This window comes from Dendrobium catenatum, unplaced genomic scaffold (genome assembly GCF_001605985.2).
Source record: "Dendrobium catenatum unplaced genomic scaffold, ASM160598v2 fragScaff_scaffold_1183, whole genome shotgun sequence".
Classification (NCBI taxonomy): domain Eukaryota; kingdom Viridiplantae; phylum Streptophyta; class Magnoliopsida; order Asparagales; family Orchidaceae; genus Dendrobium; species Dendrobium catenatum.
In genome coordinates this window covers 429,120-449,062 of record NW_021319645.1, presented here as the reverse complement: position 1 = coordinate 449,062, position 19,943 = coordinate 429,120, and the positions used below count along the sequence as shown (strand labels likewise).

At 35.8% G+C, this 19,943-nt stretch overlaps 1 protein-coding gene across 2 annotated transcripts; it reads right to left on the bottom strand.

The window, feature by feature from the left end:
- Window positions 1-1,440: 1,440 nt before the first annotated feature.
- Window positions 1,441-19,351, bottom strand: LOC110100165 (uncharacterized membrane protein At1g16860). Of its 2 annotated transcripts, none has more exons than XM_028698939.1 (7): window positions 19,091-19,351; window positions 12,696-13,057; window positions 12,231-12,561; window positions 12,006-12,090; window positions 11,465-11,620; window positions 11,155-11,366; window positions 1,441-2,336 (listed from the first exon to the last, which is right to left on the bottom strand). In XM_028698939.1, the coding sequence occupies exons 2-7, from the start codon at window positions 12,928-12,930 to the stop codon at window positions 2,144-2,146; spliced, it is 1,212 nt and encodes a 403-aa protein (XP_028554772.1). In that variant the 5' UTR covers window positions 12,931-13,057; window positions 19,091-19,351; the 3' UTR covers window positions 1,441-2,143. The 2 variants fall into 2 exon arrangements, with proteins under 2 accessions (XP_028554772.1, XP_020683253.1); XM_020827594.2 differs by having other exon boundaries at window positions 12,231-12,588; window positions 19,091-19,347.
- Window positions 19,352-19,943: the final 592 nt, after the last annotated feature.

The following is a 19,943-nucleotide window of genomic DNA, read 5'->3' as shown; positions in this document are numbered from 1 at the left end:
ACTCTTAACCTATGATTTATGTCAGTTCACCTATTTAAGTGCAAAAACTTAATATTTTTTATGCAAAATTAGGCAAATTCTCTTATAATTTTCATGAAATTCAAATTTTGATCTGTGGCCGAAAGGCATCACACTATGTTGTACAACTTCATGTATTTAGCATAATTGGATGGCTACACTTGCTTATAATAAAGGAATGACATTTATGAGAACTTTAAATATGGTCAAGTTGCTGTAAGTTATAACTAGCTTATCCAATACATTATATTATAATCATAATATACTAGTGTTTGTGCATTATATTTTATACTTCAAACACTATATTTTGATAGGCGATTGATCATGCTAAGTCATATAATTCTAAATGTATTGTATAGTTTGATGTTGATCGTATAGTACAAAACCTAGTGCTTAAGAACCTCTTCATACATGCAAAAACCTAATAAAAAATAATGAAAAAAATTACAAAACACACACATCTACACAAGTATAACTACAACATAATCATTTCATCATATGGTCCAGTGACGAAAGTTAATCACTGCTAATCTGATTCTATGTGCACTAGACCTCTCACAAATAAGTGCCTTCATGAAACATATGCCAATTAACTAAGGTGTGACGCGCTTCTAAGGTAGTCTGCACCAATGATCATTAATTATTGTATTGTTTACTTCTTTATTGATGTAGCCTTTCTTACAGTCATTGAATCACTATAAATAAAAGGCGAGAAAAATCATTTATGATCATCTTTAGCATTTAATATAAAGACTTGAGCTAGCAGATTAATAGAGTTTTTCTTCTCTCCCCATTCTCACATAAATTCTTAATTCACAAACCTCAAAACTCGTCCACTACTAAGATCGAGCGTCACCTACAAACAAACTTGAATCCAACTTTGTTTAAAATATAAATTTAATGAATTTGAATCATATCAACAAAAAAGGTTGATCTCAAATTTTTTACATTTTCTCACTAATGTTATTTTGTCCTGATGATGCAATTCAATTCATTTGATATCTAAGAAAATGATCCATAGGTAAAATCAAAAAGCATGGTGAAACAATCATCTTCACTATTTTCCAATACTTTTCATACTAATAATAAAAAAACATTATTCTAAAGAAAAATAATAGTCATTAGTCTTTTTAATGTCAAGTTCCAAGTGAAATATTTTGAGTACTGTCATATGAAATATGCAAGTACTTTCTGTACACAAATGCTTGATGAACTGATTACACAAATCAGGGGCTGTTTGATTTATCATTTGGCTTTGTAATGCTACGTCATATTACCATATAATAGAGTTTTTAAGTTTTATATTATCTTCCACATTGATAGAGTTTAAATAATATTAATATCTAAAGTCTTTTTACTTCATTTCAAATGAATCAAACCAAACAGAATTCTTTCAAGTAAAATAGAATGGAATCAAACCTATTACATTGATAAAAAGCACTACACAATGTTATTTAAATAATATCGAACCTTTAACCAAATTTAATATTATACAACCATTTAACTATAAAAACTCTCAAACAATCAATCTTCATATGGAAAGAAAGAGACAAGATGTCAAAAGTGTCCTCTCGGATTAGGATCATCTCTAATTATCATAGTCATTGCACTGGTGATACAGCTATCCTATCATAACCCTGCAATTCACTTTAGGCCATTTAAATTGAAGCCATCAAAATAGAATAGTTCAAGTAAAAAAAAAAATTTTTGATCAATAAAATCCCAGCCATCCAAAATGAATCGTAGGGTTGTGATACAGCAAATACAACAGTACAGTTAACATGCTAATTAAAAAGGATCCGAATCCCTTCCTCTCAAGCTTTGTTACAAATCCCTTGGAAACATATAAAACAGGAGGTTATCTCAGCTAAAAGAAAAATAAAAATAAATTGGGTGAGGATATCCTCAGGATTTTTTTTAATTTTTGAATTTATTTTAAAATAAATGCAATATGAATGTTGACTTATTATTCATATATTACACTTATTTTAAAGTAAATTTAAAAATTAAAATTTCACCATAATTAAATTTTGATGGGAAATCCTAATCATTTTTTCTCCAAAAGGCACACAACAGAGTAAAAGAGTAAAAGAGCAAAAGAGGTAACCTTAAAAGTGCTATGTTGCTAAACTGGTATAACATCAGTACTTGAACTGTCATCACATCTCAGAATGATGCCTTCAATGGTCGTTGGTTGTATGCAGCTCGTCCACTGACAACCTGTGGAGAAAGGCTCGGAGGGAGGAACAATCATCAGAATATTATGATTTCTGCGAACAATTCCCATCACACTAACTGTGCTCCCCTCTTTGACGTACCTACAAGAAACAAACCAATTTTTATAAAGCCTCGAGTAATAATAACGGTTACCTTATAGCACCTGTGTATGGTGGAGGATGCCATGAAGATTCAATTTGAGTAAAAAAATTTATTAAGACATCTGTAGGTATTGAGTTTAATCTCACATGATATAATTAAAAAATGTATTGGTATAGAAATATGAGTGATTGACCGTTCTAAGCTAGTTTTTCAATTAATAATTGGCGTAACAAGCACAACTTTGATTGGTTGGACCCCCTGAGATCTTACATTTTTTTTTTAAATAATACACATGTTGCTATTGTGCGAAGAGTTTAAGGGGAAAATTTTATTAGAATAGCCTATCTTTTAGAATTCAATGGATTCCTAACACAGATCTGCACTGAACGTGTGCAGGAACAAAAAAAGCTCTTTTTTGTAATGTTCTAATGAATGAAGAGTAGTTTTTAAAGGAAGAGATGGGTTTTTTGCTCAACTTAAAAGCCATAGAGAATGAATAAAGAGAGGTTTTTTTAGTAAGGATGGGACATGGAATCTGTTTTGGAATGAATGAAAGAAATTGAACAAATTATGAAGAAAGGTTTTTTTACTCAACTGCAATAATTTGAAATTTCACCATTTCAGAATGGATGAAATAGTTCTGAACAACAATATTAGAAATCGCAAGAAAAAAGATGGAAAAATTATGTTAATCCAAGGCATCCAAACACGAACTTGCACCCCCTCCCTGCACAGGGAAAATGCATGCACATGCACCGAATTAATTGATTTCCAGATTGGATTTGCTTATTTCAATTTCGCTTGGCTCAGATCGAATGCACCGTAAGTCACAAGAGTTAGTATATTCTACTAATGCAAGCAATAGGCATCCTTTATAAAGAAGAGAACCCTTCAACCTGTTATAAAGAAGAAAATTCTTTTTTTAATAGGTGATATAGGACTAAACTTTATAACTAGCTTTTGGTAACATAAGATCTTGTCTTTAAAATACCCATAAATACAGAACTACATGAACTGTTGAACTGCACTGCTCTGCATTGATTCCTGCAGCTGTGATCAAATCAGCTAACTGATCAGTGGTATGAACATGTAAAATTTTGAGCACATTGTTCTTAATACATTCTCTGACGAAATGAAAATCTATCTTTATGTGTTTAGTCCAAGCGTGAAAATTTGGATTGTTAGCAAGTGCAATGGAGGATATGTTATCACAAGCAAAAATACATAAGGGCGCAGGAAGGAATTTGAAATTCTTGTGATAGTCAATGTTGGTAACAGCTATTGCAAGTGCACAGTGCTCTGCTTCGGAGGACGAGCGAGCTACAGTTTTCTGTTTCTTGACCTGCCAGAAAATGAGTGTGTTGTCGACTATGATGCACAGACACGGGCACAGCAAAACAAATATGACACAACATGGACCGTGACATGATAATTATTGAAAATATAGGAAACAGACATAGTTGGACATGATATTATAATTTTTATAATTAAAAAATAGTGTACAAAAATTAAATAAGTATAATATTAAAAATAATAAATCATTTAACTAGAATTTGTGCTTAAAATGATTAATATTAAGATGTCGAAAGTCGGGCATCGATGTCGTGTATTAGTCATCGATGTTATGCAGTAAGTATTGGGAGTCGATGTCAAGAGGACGTTTGTCGTCGATGTTGAGAGGGCGTTGGTTATCAATGTTGAGACGACATCAAACAAAGATGAACTGTTAAGTTGTGGGTATAGAAATTACTAGTGTTGAGCATCAATGCCAGGATAGTGTCAGACTTTGATGTTGAGATAATTTTGAAATATCAATGTTGTAGCAACATCAGACGTCGATATTGAGATGACGTCGGGCATTGCCATGAAACCAAAGTTGCGACCAGCCAAAGAGAAATGAAAATAAGAATATTCGATAAATCGGGTATTGAGTGCGGACGATTGATTTGGTGTTATCGATAAGTAATAAAAAAATTAGTTTATATTTTAAATATATAAAAATTTTAAATACAAAAAATTATATTTAAATATTTTCTCATAAAATGTTTAAGACGCGTGTTAGACACACGCCAAATTTGTATTAAATATTTTTTAATCGGACACGTTTTCGACGTGTCTGATACGTGTTGGAGGCATCTCAGATGCGTGTTATGTCAGATACGTATATAACACTGCAAGGCTCTTTGAGGAGAAGTGTTGGTGCATCATAGGTTTCCGAGAAAGGAGAATCGGAATAAGCATGCAAATGTAGATCACTGGCAGCAATCGACAAACTGAACGATAAAGTACCTTTGATATATTGAAGGAGACGTTTGAGTAGTTTGAAATCATCCTCATGTGGGGTTGTGCATATGTAAGCAATGTCCAGGCGAGTGATTGTTAAATATTGTAGAAATCCAACCAAATGTCAAAAATCATCTGCTAAAGCAGAGGCAAGAGGAATTGCTGGAGTAGCTATGAATTTGGAAGGGGTAGGAGAAGAAATAAGTTTGCAATCATCCATACCCTCCCGACGAAGTAAATCAAATGCATACTTTGATTGGGATAAATGCAAACCATTTGTTGAATGTATTACTTGCATGCCAAGAAAATATGAGATGCAACCGAGGTTTTTCATGTGAAACTGGATGGAGAGACCCGCAAGTAGATGAGTGATTGTTTGATCATCATTGCCTGTAAGCTATATGTTATTTACATATATAAGTATGTATAGAACTATAGATTGTTTGTGAAAAATCAATAAAGACGAACTATAGATTGTTTGTGAAAAATCAATAAAGACGAGTCAACTGTACTGTGTGAATCCTTAACTGAGTAAGTATGTCGAAAATGTCTCAAACCATTGTCTCGGGGATTGTTTTAAACCATAGATTTTTTGTAAGAGACGAACATAATCAGGATTTAAGGAATCTTTAAAACCTGGAGGTTGAGCCATGTAAAGCGTATCTTTGAGTTGCCCGTATAGAAATGCATTTGACACATCAAGTTGAAGTATTTGCCATTTGAATGAACTAGCAACTGTAAGTAAAATGTGAATAGTAGAAAGTTTGGCAACAGGACTAAATGTATGAAGATAGTCCAAACCATATTGTTGACTGCAACCTTGAGCCACTAGTAGAGCCTTATATCATGCAATAGTTCTAATTTAGTTTTGGGGATCCATTTGCATCCCAAGACATTTTTAAGTGGGGCTAGGAGGAACCAATTTTCAAGTTGCATGTTGTTGAAGAGCAGCAAATTCATCTAACATGGCTTGGCGCCAAACCATATGTTTGACAACCTCGATATAAGAAGTTGGATCATAAGGTATAAGAGAAGCATTCATACTGATGATATGATTAGGTTTAAGCACCCCGGTCCGAAGCCATGTGACCATTGGATGAAGGGTAGGAGTGGAGGTAAGGCAAACTCGATAAGAGGAATAGGAGTGGAAACAGAATATGGAGACCGGGAATATGTTTGTAATTGTGGGGTTGTAGTAGGAAGAGCCGACGGAGAGGGATGGGAAGATGGTGAAGAGCTTGTAGGACATGTGATGTAGAACTAAGATGCTTTTAATGGATGCAATAAGAATTTGCATGATTCCTTGATAAGAACAAGTATGATTAAAGCTATTAGCAATTTAAAACGATAAAATAAAATAAGAAAGGGGTGCCTACGCTTAGGCTAAACCACTTGCCAAATGCTTAATTTATCAAAATAATATAGAATATCAATAAAATGCAAATTAAATAGCTTTAAAACAAAATCCCTACGCTAACAATGAGATTAAAAGCATAGAGATCAAACTCAAGTCCTACGATTACTAGGCTCGATAGAGATAGATGAACAAGACCTTCATGAATCAATCATATCACAAGAACAAGTTAGACAATGAAAATATGAGAGAAAGAAGATTGGTAAACCTTTATCACGATAGGGTTGCAAGCATCAACTGAACGGTGCCAAGTTGTTCTTCTATGGCCTCGACAAGGGTGTCCAGAATGCGCTCTACGTACTCTTCGACGGTGTTGTCGATGTTCAGATTGACGTCAAAGAAGGTAGAGTGAAGGATGCTAACAAACCCTAGTTCGTCGTAGGCGAGACCGTAATCAATATATGGATCGCTCATGCATGGCCTTTGAAGGTTGAGATGTTGAAGACGATCGTCGATGCTCCCCTTGAAGACTCCTCTTGAGAAAGAGGAGATAATCTTGAGATATCAAGCGGGGAAAGGGGAGGGCGGTGGCCGGCCAATGATGAGAGCAAGGGTAAGAGATTTGGTTCAGATTTTGGGAGGGGAGGTGGAGGGAATTATGATTCAAACGCTTCCTAATTATCCTCTTGATTGAAAATAATTAAAAGGAAGAGAGAAAAGAGAGAGGGGGGCGGCGGGCATGAAGGGTGGAAGGGGATTGATTTTTTTCCAATGAAAAAACTTCTCTAATTGGAAATAAATTAAGGAGGTGGGGCTAGAGAAGGGGCCGGCCAAAGGGGGTAGAGGGGAAAAGAGTTGAATTATTTCCAAAGAGGAGGGATGGGCATTTAGAAAATAAATTTCCCAAATCCAACCTATAGGGGTCGGCATCTATGGGGGAGTTAATTGGGCTTAATGGAAGGTAATTAAGATTTCTTAATTTGGGTTTAAGAATTAGAAAAGGTTTTAATTATATCCAATTTGAACTTGAAATTCCAATAGGTTTAATTTAGGAACTTTCTTAAAATAGATTTCCTAAGTTAGGAAAGAAATTTTCAAATTCAAATTAGATTGAAAATTGACATTAAGCCTTCCCAAATTAAGGGGGATCATTTATGGAAGGTGCTCAAGGTGGGGATTTGAATTATGGAGGGAGAGCAAGGGGAATAGGGCAGGCGGGTGGTGGGGATTTGTGTGGGATTTCGGTGGATGAGGGGGAAGGAGGGGTTCGGTGTGGGTGGAGGGTCGGTGGTTCTAGGTTTCAAGTGGAGCTTGGACTGTGGGTGGGAGAGGGGAAGATAGTGCCGACAGTTGTGGTGGGAGGAGGAAGAGAAAGAGATAGAAATTAAGGCCAAGAACCCGACTCTTCTAGGTTGGTGGGCGATACACAATTCTCCCTCTCCTAGGGATCTCACTCTGATCTCTCTCAAGTTCTCATAAGAACTCAAAACATGTGAAAAATTTTTATCCTTCAATCATTAACATGAAAAGAGAACAATGGGGCTATATATAGCCTTGTACAAAGACTCAAGAAAATAAAAAGACGACAACGCCCACTATGCTTACAAACGACCTTTCTTAAGTAAAAGGTAAAAACATAAACACTAATAAAGCAAATACAACATGATATAATAATAAAGAAAATAAATCGGCTCAATCGTGGCTGTAGATCGACGGCCACGTCTCTGATAGACTTTTCACGCTCTGATGTCCCCATCAACATGGGATTGAATTATTAGTATGTGAACAAAGAGGAAAATCATTGCAAGTTTGACAGGTAGAGGGTTGAATAATAGATGGTACTCGCATGGATGGAGTATAAGACTGAGGTATTGGTGATGGAGGAAGATCAGGAGGTGGTTGTTGTGAGAAAGGAAAGATGGATTCAATGACTTTACATGACGTAAGTGAAGAATTTTCCTGAGTCAATGTGAAAGCATTGATAACCTTTAGTATGGGGAGCAAAGCCTATGAAGACACATGGTAAGGATTTTGAATGAAGTTTATTGAGAAAATTGTGAGGTGGAAATGGATAGCAAAGACAACCAAATGTCTTCTGAAAGAATAATCAAGAATTTGATAGTAGAGAAATTGAAATGGAGAGGATGATTAATTAGAAGAGATTGTGAACGATTTATTAGGTGGACTGCAATGAGGATAGCATGTACCCAAATTTTTAGTGGTAAATTAGCTTCATGAAGTAAGACACGTGTGATTTCAAGAATATGACAATGCTTGCGCTCTGCAACACCGTTTCGCTTCGATGTATAGGGACAAATTACTTGATGTAAAGCACCACTGTGTGCTAGAAAGCGCCGTCTAAACGCAGGCATTTTATAGGTATATTGAATTGTTTTTCAGTCAATGCTTTAAATTGAAAAGAAAAAAAATAGTTGATTTAGCCTTTAAAGGATAAACCCAAGAGAAACGGGAGAAATAGTCTACAAATAAAACATAGTATTTGAAATCATGTAACGATAAGGTGGGGGAAGGTCATCATACATCATTACATATCAAATCTAAAACAGGAATTGATCTATAAGAAGAAGAGGAAAAGGGCAACTTGTGGCTTCTAGAAAGTGCACAAGCATTACAATGAAAAGCTTTAGAAATAGAAAATATGGTAGAGCTTGCTCATTTTGGTAATTTAATAAGAATTTGATGTGAAGGATGCCCAAGCATCGATGCCACAGTTAAGTATTGGAGGATGCTACGGAAAGAGCAGAGATGGGTATGCCACGAGCTGGATCAGTAGATATGGGGTAGAAGCCTCGATGACATGGACCGTGAAGGAGAATTTGGTTGGTCTTCAGATCCTTGATTTTGTAGCCAGCGGAGTCAAACATGACAGAACAAGAATTATCAGTGTGAGGCGGTTTACAGAGAGAAGGTTATGAGTTAGATTAGGAACAATATGAAGAGAAGACATGTGAAGCTTACGGTGAGGGTTGGCAATAAAACTTTACCAGTATGAGTAATTGGTAATAGACTTAAATCTCTTCAATTTTCTAGCAACATTTGTCTACCTTGAATCTCCCAAGAAAAGTTTATCTTCTTCGCACTAAAAATAAAATGAAAGACTCATGCAAGCTCAAATAAGCCTAGCTACTCCAAAGTCAACCAACCCTGATTTTTTTTCCATCGGGATCACTTTAGATATCACATATCAACTATTGTATAATTAGCATTTACCGAGTTTGCCTGGACGAATTGTAATTATCTTTCATATGCTTCCATTAAGCTTATAATGACCTAGTTTACTGTAAACAAAATAGCTACCCATCTTTTTATAATTATATTTCTTTTCATTGTTTCCATTTATGGTAGTAATTCCAATATTCACTGGTACCAAATTAGCATTTGAAATCAGTCAATGGCCTTCTCTTATTCCTCTATCTTCTTATTTCTTTCTTACATCCTAATGTTCACAATACATTGTTCTGAAGTGGTATCCTCTCTTTTATCTTCATCCCCTAGTTGTATTCTTTCTAAAAATCAAATAATTTTTATACCAAATCAGCAGCAAGAAAAGGTTAAAGAAGGTTAATATCCTCGTAAAGAAGTTCACTTATAAGAAAGTGAAATTCATAAACTTGAGGAAATATCTCTTTAGAATCAACTATCAACCACTTGAAATCTCAAAAGAGATGCAAAGTGCATATTTCTGTGTTCCAACATTTCAAAGAACAAATTTCTTTTCCAAAGTATTCAATATATAAATAGCATAATTAACTTATAATACATATCAAAAATATCATTAAAACATGCATTCAAAATAATAGTTTTGCAAATATGATCAACACTTACCCAATCACAAGAAGTTTTATCAGAATTTTCAAAACCTTGTCGGGTGGAGTGTTTAGCACAAAATTGAACTTGAAGGTGGAGTGTTTAGCCGCAACAAGTATAACAAAATCCATCTTTACTTTAATGATGTTGAAAATTAATACTAGTATATTGCTGTTATATAAAATTTTAAGTGGAAAGAAATTATTAAAACAGACCAAGGCATTTGAAAAATTGTCTGTAAAGATCTATGCAAATTTTCATTAGGGTTGGCCTAGCTCATGTCTGTGTAAGCCTCATAGGCTAGCTCATTCTACCAACACAACAATGTGGGACTAAACATTTTCACTAGTTTTTAAAAACTCATGGTATATCAAACTATATTCCCTAACAACCTACTTTCCTCCTCTAAAATGATGCAGAGGGCCATCGTAGAAGGCATGAAAGCAAGAAATAGATCAATGTTACCTGTGTTTGAAATTTAATATCAAAAAATATAAGTCAAAGAACCTGAAAGCAAGTATTCAAAGGGTTGTGGGGATGAGAAAAATAATTAGGAAGGCAGAAAAGGGGCTAGGCGCTGAAAACCATTAAGGGACTTTCAAAGATGATGAACTTGCAGAGGTAAAAAGCATTCAAAGATGACCCATTCATGATAGATAAATATCATGAATGTGTAACGAATGACTTAATAGCAGGAGTATTGATATGCTTTGGGGTTCACCATTCTATTACAACGTACAAATTAATGATCCTTCGGCAGGCCATGACCATGCATATTCAGTATTGTATAGCATAAAGGTGGATCAAATACTCGATATTGCTTGCAACATGATTAAAGCAAATCACAAGTCTCGAGCATTATGGGGAGAGGAAAGTATTCTAACAGTATCTAGAATGTTTTTGGGACTTTTCTGAAAGACGCAAAAGCAAAGATACAGGCAGTTCCTCATCTTAATCTTTATATAATGACAAAGCAAAAGGAAACAATAGCTAAGAGGAGAAATTCAATATATATATATATATATATATAAGAAGTATGCGATTGCTAATTTATTCTCTCAGTTTTTTTAGATAAATATCTTTCTATTTACTTTCTAGGGAAGAAAATTCTTTTCTCCATTATGCAAAAAACGTAAAATCTTAACCAAAATAAAAAAGAATATACCCAGTGCATAAAGCTCCCATTAATGCAGAGCCAGGAGTGAGATCAATGTACTTAACTTTGCCCTTGCATATGCATAGATTTTATTTCTATAATCCACAATTAACACCTCTAAAATACGCTTGAGACAACTAACAATTGCCCCAAGTCGGCATTATAGGCTCTTAAGAAAAATAAAATGTGAAATTACCCCTCTTTTAGATGCATCACATGACCATCAATTGAAAGGTTCCTCTCCATCAACCACTTAAGAAATTCAGGTGATACTTCTCTTTTGCTAGTATCCACATCTGCAACTACCGACTCATCAACGTATGGTGTCACACTTGCACCATAACCTGTCTTGACTAATGCTCTTAACCCAGACTGGAAATCAGAGATGTAGAAGTCGACAACATGCCTCTGTCAAATAATTAGAAGTTATGCGACAATATGACAAATCGTCAAAAATCTATTATGCAAAATGAAATAATCTCTATGGAAATATCAGCATTGCATACCTCTACAAATCTTAATCCCCATGAAAAACGCCGATGCTGAGAATTAGCAGCCTTTGAGTCCCAACCTCTATATTCATATAAACAAGTAGATGAGTACACACATCTAGGAACGTTCAGAAAAGATGACTGAAGAGGAACATTCCCACAGGTAACAACCTGCAATAGTTTGAGCAAAACATTACTCAAGATTGACATAGGTCATATAAACGAGAGCTTATAGATGCTGATACAGCCAATGAATTAACATAAGTAAATCATTTTTATAAGCCAACAACAAGATAAGATATAATATCACATGAGATTAGTAGCTGAAATATTGAACTTGCATGTTCAGCAGCAGCAACTTTCATCAGAAAATAAACAATAGGTTTTAATCTCCTCATCATTTGAAGCAGTTGGTTTTCAAAACAACATTGTGAGAGGTATAAAGTGCAAAATAGTTCAGTGTAAATAGCTCTAACTTGAAGAAAGGGAATTAACAAGCACACTCAAAGCAAATATAGAACTATATAACAAACATTGAAAATCATCAATTTCATACCCCTGAAACCTTGACATATTGACCATCTTTTGCTGTTCTAAGTTCTGCATCTGGGTATCGATCAACAAATCCTTTAACAGCTCTCCTGATGCAAAAAAGATTCCAGATAAGAAATGCTGCAACAAAAGAAAAGATAACCACAACAATAACTAGAATAATGTAATTTTGAGTCCTAAGAAAATACACCCAGCAATGAAACACATCCAAAAAAGAAGGATCACCGACCAAAACAAGTTCTTGGGGAAGCTCTTCTTATAAGAATAGTTTCCCTCCTGATTGAGCTTCGTAATAGCTTGGTTATTTGCAATGAATGTTTTCTGTAGCTTAGCCACTCCAGTGGAGTCGAGAGGACCAGATACTTTCCGAGGAGTTCCAGAAGAAGTCAGTGGACCTGAGGAAATAGGGCCAGATGTGATGAGCCCGGTAGTTGGGAGCACTGGAGGAAGGGAGCCTGAATTTTGCCGAGACAGAGGAGCAACACCAGTTTGAGGCCCAGAAGACTTCTTCACTGGTTCTCCCTGTTTATTAAGTGGACCAGAATGGGACCTCTGCCTACCTGAAGCACCAGCAACAACAGATGAACCTGAAAATATAGTAGAAAAATATAACTAAACTAAGCCTTCAAGTGCATTACAAGTCACCAGAAAGAGAGAGAGAGAAAGTAGGGGTGTGGAGACGGGAGTGAAGCACCTCCAAAGGACCCATTCCTTGTGGGAGCATTAGTGATAGGCCCAGATTTCCTGTGTCTTGTGTTATCAACAGGAATGTCAAACATTTTTCCAAGTTCTCCAGATTTCTTAATATCCCCACCTGTGTAAGGTATGGCCGTGGAACTCATGGTCGGGGCTTTTTCCTTTGGCTGCTCTGGTCGACCCGAAACATACAGGCCATTGCTCAGCTGATGTGATGGAAACCTTGAACCCATGGTGCTTCACTTCAAGTCGCACACGGCAACAATGAATTTCCTTATGTTATGAAATATTACGCTAAAAGCAACATAACCAAGCAGACAGATATATAGATCAATGTCGAGTGCTCTATGTCCAATGAATCTGCAAGATTCCGTCATTCAATATTTCCTTCATTAACAATGTCATAAGGTGCTGACCATAACATAAGAATGCTCAATCCTCATTGATATGTTCAAGTTGCACATTACAAGCGGAGAATATAAATTGAAACAACAGAAAAATACTGTAATAAAGACTAAAAGAAAGATTCATGTAAACATAAAAATACCAGTAACGCCAATAACAAATTATAATGCTCGTAAGCACTTTCATTAAACAGAATAAAGTTCATTAGGATCAGTAAACGATTAATAAAATGGCTCTGGCATGTGTGTTTGAACAAAAACCTAATTTGTTTTATATGGAAACACCTACTAGAAACAAATATAATGAATACATAAAATAATAACAAAAAGAAACTGAGCACCACAAAAAGAAACCCATGTGGTTTTGACGAAAATATGAGAGGAGAAGATTTGATCCATTCTAGAGAAGCTACGTAAGTGTAAAAATAAAAGAAGCACAAGAAATATCCATCCCCAAACCAAAATACCCAATATCACAACAAAAAGAGAGGCCCTAAACCGTTGCTGCAGTCAAACAAAAGAGAAAATATTACACAAAAGTTAAAATACACAAAGAAGATTTAACTAATAGTGGAAATTATCAATATATAAATTCCTTGAAAGGGTATATTCCTGCATGACTATGGAATCATCACAAAATTTCTAGCACAACTATGTTTTCACATGTCAAAATAGTACTCCATATCATAAAAAATGCTTCGTTTTATTCTTATTCTTATTTTTCTCTCTCATCTCTTTAATTACATTACCATCTTACATTTCCGGAAAAAAATACACTCTGCTTTCAGTCATCATGCTTCAATCACTAGACATAAATTCCCACACCTATGCATGTCTCCCAATGCACTGCATATCACCAAATATATTTATAATCCCATTCCCTTTAGTCTTCTAACTATAAAAGTTTAAAGAGTTTTATTCAAAAACAAAATACTTAATAAAAGAACATAATTTGTAATAAACATGAGAATAGATTTATGAGGTGATTGATTACAAGTATTCCTAATGTATTGCATTCGAAATGCATGTGATTTGAAAATTCCATTATTTTGTTGGAAGAAAAGTAAATGCAATATAAAATTTCAACCTGTTTGAAATACATCCTCTAGTTTATTTTCAATGTATTTGAAATTTATCCAATTTGAGTAAATTCAAGATACACAACTTATGTGAAGCAAAGCTAGCCACATCCAGCTACCTTTACCTGACAATTGTCTTCCATCACCCACCATTGCCACCCACTACCAATCACCACTAACATTCGCCACCCAACATCATGCATCGTTGATTATAGTGGGTCATTGCCACCAATCGCCCCTCTAGCTTCCCACCCATCACCAACTATCATCGACCACCACTGGCTACCAACAGCTATAGCCATTGTCGTTGTACAATTTCATCACCATCTATCACCTCTAATCAACTATTGTTTCAAGTGCACTACTATTTCTGCACAACATTCCTTTACTTTAAGCCCAAAAAAAAAAGTTAAACTCTTGCGCTTATAGCGCACTCAACAAATAATTGGAAACCATTTCAATATATTACTTTTACTCACACTGCATTCACTTTAATTTGTACTCCTTTTTCAACAGAACAAGCAACCCCATAGATTTATTTCTAAAATTATTAATTTGAATTTTCATTTGTACTATCAAATTATTGAGCTAAAAAATCCATATAAATCCCTCCATTGACTTAATAATGTGGTAATATGTTTTAGATCTCCTTCATGACTCCTCTCCACAATAGTCTAGTCCATGCTTTGTGAGGTATTGTTTGCTTTAGTTTAGCCTATCCCATATCAAATAAAACACAGTTGTGCCATTCTTGGTGCAATTTTGAAAAGGTCACCCATTTTGAGAGTACTCCAACACAAGCAAGCTTGATTGTATGGTTTCTAAAGAAGCTCCATCTACCACCACAAAAGGCACTTTATATATTTGGTTTAACACGGTACTTTCAAAGCCCATTAACATTTTCACTACGTGGATTTAGTTCATTCCAAACCCCCTTTTCTTCTAGAATCCTACCATCCTAGAAGTCTGCCAAGAGTTGCTACTCTTCCAAGACATCTACCCTGGCAATCACTCCCCAACCTTTCTAGACTAGCTTACTCATATTCGAGATGTTATGAGCCTGCTAAATTCAGCTTAATCTATCCTTGAACCACACATCATACTAGAGGAGGGTTAGCTTTGATAAAAATTAAAATAACCTAGCACATGTTATGCAAGGTAATGTCTATTTTAGTCTAGCTTTTTCCCTAGAAGCATGTCATAACAAAAGCCCATTAAGTGTTGATCCTTGTCCGAGCCATTTTCCCCAATAATCACTATCCTCCCTCTTCTGACTACCCTCTTCAAAATTGAGATGTCACATCTCAAAACCAAAGCACCTCAACCTCTCAAAGCTCTAAAGAGCTAACACCAAGCAATTCAACGAAGCCATAATGGTTCCTGAATTTCATATCCAGAAAAGACTTCTGAAGCTCATATGTTGCAATCGAAGTTCACCTAAATGAATATTTAAACCATCAAAGCAGTTGTCTCTTTACTCTCAATTTACAATGGCATGATCTTACATTAAGATAAACTACACAATAAAAGATTAATCGATCTAATCATCTCCAATAATCTGCCCTTTAACTTGTGCCCACCTTTATCTTAAAATTGGACCTGCAACCAAGAAGCTAACATTTTCATGCTTTCTGAAATCACAGTGCTCTAACACAAATTATGAATTTGAAGTAACTTCACTTAAAGTTCCACTTCATAGCACATAAAGCATACCAACTCTATTCACTTTTGTGAAAAATAATGGAAACCTTAAGAATTTTAGTATCTCCTAATAACATGCCTCCTGTTTCATTGAGAGCATTCTAAAATGTAATATTCTTCTTAAGATCTGGTGCAGGCCTAACTTTAGTTAATGTCCAACTCAAAATTTCATGCATCATCAAATTCACATTATTAGAAGTAATTGTCTTACACGCTGCATTAATTCTCATGTAAATTTAACCACTAGTACATGGCTGGTAAATTTTTTTTTTTAAAAAAAGCTTCTTCTAAGGACACATACAGTATGAACAAGTTGAATCCAAAATAGACTAATCATTACATCTATCTCAAGTAATCACCAAAAGAGCACCACTTAGATCTGCACCCTACCAATATTCAGCAATATTAATATCTAGCAACTTATTTTTCTTATGGTAGTCACACATTACTCCAAATCTTTAAAATTCCCCTTCATATACTCTTTCGTTTTGCAATAGAAGTTATGCCATTGAACCTCTCATGATGATTTCTTCTATCATGATTCAAGGTAAACTCCTTCAACGTTCTTGTAATTAGTAATCCCTTAGCACGGTGTGAGAAGAGAATAGAGACAATGAGAAAGTGTGAGAAGAGAGATATGTATAATTTCTCTCATTTTCATAATGGATTTTTGATGTGGTGTGACTTCGTGGTTTTTATCCGATTTCGGATTACGTGAACTCCAGATGTTCTTTCTTCTTCATAGCATTTTCTTTTTTCTCGTGTATTTCATCCAAGATTTACTTCCCAACACCCTTATTAGTTTCTTTGGTGATTAGCATTCTTATGTCCCAGATGCCCAGCTCCATTAGTGACCCCATTGAGTTCGAGAAATGTGACATGATGCTCTCCTCAGGTGTATAACCCTCCTGAATATCGCAGCTTTGCATATGAAAAGACTATTTGTCAAAAATGGCCTTATGATCTTCAAAATATGTCGTATAACCCTACATTTGGCATCCATCGAACATATGGTTTGGCTCAACCCTATAGCAATATCCGTCAGAACTTTGCTTTCACTATGCAGGTCTAGGACCAGCTTGACAACTCCTTGATGGTATTAAAGCATGTGTCCTCTCGATGTTGCTCCACTTGAGGTCAATCATCCTAATATAAGACATCCTCGAACATGTATCCAAGCTCTTCTTTTAAACTTGCTCAATATGAGCATACACTATGGAGAAACTCGATGGAGTTGAACCTTAAGCAATTCCTCCAAGGGAATATCCTCTCCAAAAACCTCATGATTCAACCACTCCACCACAGTTCCATCCAGATACACATGTTGGGATCGAGTTGGATCACCACCTCATTGCTTTATGGACGCAACCTCACCTTCAACCTCCCTTGCTAATGCTGGCACAATTTGGTAATGGTCGTGCAAGCTTTACTACTTTTTCCATCTTATTTTCTATTCTCCTCTTATGGGTGAGAAGAATGCTCTCTTTCGTGATTGCTTCCTTGGAGGCTAGCTTGTTTGTCACGACCTTCACTATCCTCTCTTCCTCAAGCCAAGCAGCCTAGATAACTCGCCTCTCTAGATGTGTCATCATAGTCACTTCAATTCAGGTGACCTAATCTTAAGTAGTTTTCATCATCACCACTTCTCCCTAATGAGTAGCTTCTATTGTATCCTCTTCCTCTCTCTACATGACCTCCACTGCTAGCTTCAATTTTACCTCATCTATCATTGCTCTTGCCCCACCCTCTCCAAGGCTTTTGTCTCATCCTCACTGATAGCTCAAATTTACCAAAACTTCTCTTTGTAATTGCTCCAACCATACCCAACTAGAGAAATTGATCAAAATGCTAGAAAGAGGGCTACTTCACTCAATAAAGCCCCATAAATGAAACCCTCCAAATGAAAGAGGGAAATGTGACACCTCAGTTCTCATACTCAATCAAGATTGTCTGCATTTTAACATGATCTAATTGACAACATTTGGGTCGATCCAGACCAGGAGATTCGGGGCCGATGGGGTTTTCTAGATGCTTGTCATATCACCCTCGACTCCACTCTATTATGACCTCCTCTTTGGAATCCCCATTATGCAGTTACAAACATGTTAGCTACAAAGTCACAATGCTCAAATACCCGAGTATTTATTTATGTTTTTTCTTTATATCGAAAGGAGGAATTGGGAAGAAATTGAATACCGCAAAAGAAGTGACGATGAGAGTTGAAGTGACTTGTATCAAGATGGGGTTAAGGCTTTTAGTGGTTTTCTTCCCAGAACTATGGATTTAGGCTAAGACCGCTGACCACTTACACTATTCATGCTTATCTCTCTATAAGTTGGTTATTTATATATTCTAAAACTCTTAGTGCCCACCTCCTGCGACAAAATAAACCTAAAGATTCCATTCTCAATCATGAACAGAATAGAAGAATCAGTTAATTTCAACCCAATCATCATCCTATAAAAATTCCCATTCACACCCGACTATCAATAATCCCATGAATGCTTTTTAGACCCCTACTAATATGAGTATACGGAGATGGATTTTAAAATAAAATATGTTTGCATAAAATATATAATTTTTAGTAATCTTTTGAATCAACAAAGATTTATTCCAAAAATTAACTAATTTGGATTTTCTACTTATCCTGAAAAATTATTGAGTCAAAAAATCCTAGTGTACAGGAGTGCATAAATCCAAAGAAAACCCCAAACAGCTGAGCAAAGCACATTGATGATGATGATGACGACTGTATCTCATAGAAAAATAGCACGATCCTTTGAAATAGGCATTGGACCGTTTTCCCCAACAAAGAAATGAAAGAAAGATTCACCCTCCTCATACCGAACATTCTGCAGCTTCCCAAAATACCAAAATAAACTTCAGTATTAGCCGACAATGGACAAAGGAATTAAGAGCTTAATAGCCAAAATTTGCCGCCATAATACAGTAGGAAAACCTATGTTTTTCACATCAGATCAAAACAACATCAAAAATAAAGCCTCGCCTTAATTACCCTCTTCCATTACCATGCCCCACTCACTTCTCTCCTCTCAACCTCACCCATTGCTCAAAATGATATTTCTCCTAGAGAAGAAGAATCGATCACCATCTCCCTCACTTGCTCTTTCCGCTAATGCACTGCTACTACAAGCCTTCCTAAACAAAAAGATCCAAACATTGGTTTATGAAAAGAGAGTAAGTAAAACCTGGTGGTGGCCGGAGGATGCCTTCCCCGCCGGATCTTCGTACCGGCTAAGATCAGATTTCCAGATCTCGGGGTGCAGAAAGAGATCTCCCGCCCAGTCGAGTTGGAATGGGAACGCGGTGAGGGTCAGAGGAGGTGCGAGGAACAGTTGAGGGCGGACGTATTTGGATTCCGGCGTTGCGGGTGATTTCATTTGATCGTGATTGGGCCAGCGTATCCATCTTTAATTGACTAACGCAGCTTGTCGGCAGCTGCTCCAGTCAGCGAGATTCGGTTTGGTTCCAATTTTTGGATTTATTTATCTTCGAACTATATCGTTTATAATTTTCTGGGGTGTGAAATTTAATTATACGTTCATAATTTTAAAATTAAATTTTTTTAATTTTTGAATTATCATTTGGTTCAATTTTTTGGGGAGAAAAATTGATGTTTCAAATTGAAGTTTCGTTTGAGACTAACTTCTTACTCCTTAAAGCATCTTCTAGTAAAAAATTAAGAATTTTATGCTAAAAAATTGTTTTAAGAAGCATAAAGAAATTTATCTAAAACAAAGCCTAAAGCTTCATTTGGAACGATTTGCTTCTTAAAATAGTAAAGAAGCTGTCCCCAGGGGTGTCAATTCGGGTCAGCAAGTCGGGTTCGGGTCGAATCCGGAACTGACCCGGCACTGTTCGGGTCAACCCGAACCGACCCGTTTTTAAAAACGAGTCAGGTTTTTGGACCCAAACCCGACCTGATTCGGGTCCGGGTCAGCCCGACCCGACACGAATGACCCGAAGTTGACCTAAAATTGCTAATTTTCATATCAAAATCGGGTCAATATTAATTTTTTTGGTAAAAAACGGGTCAATCTC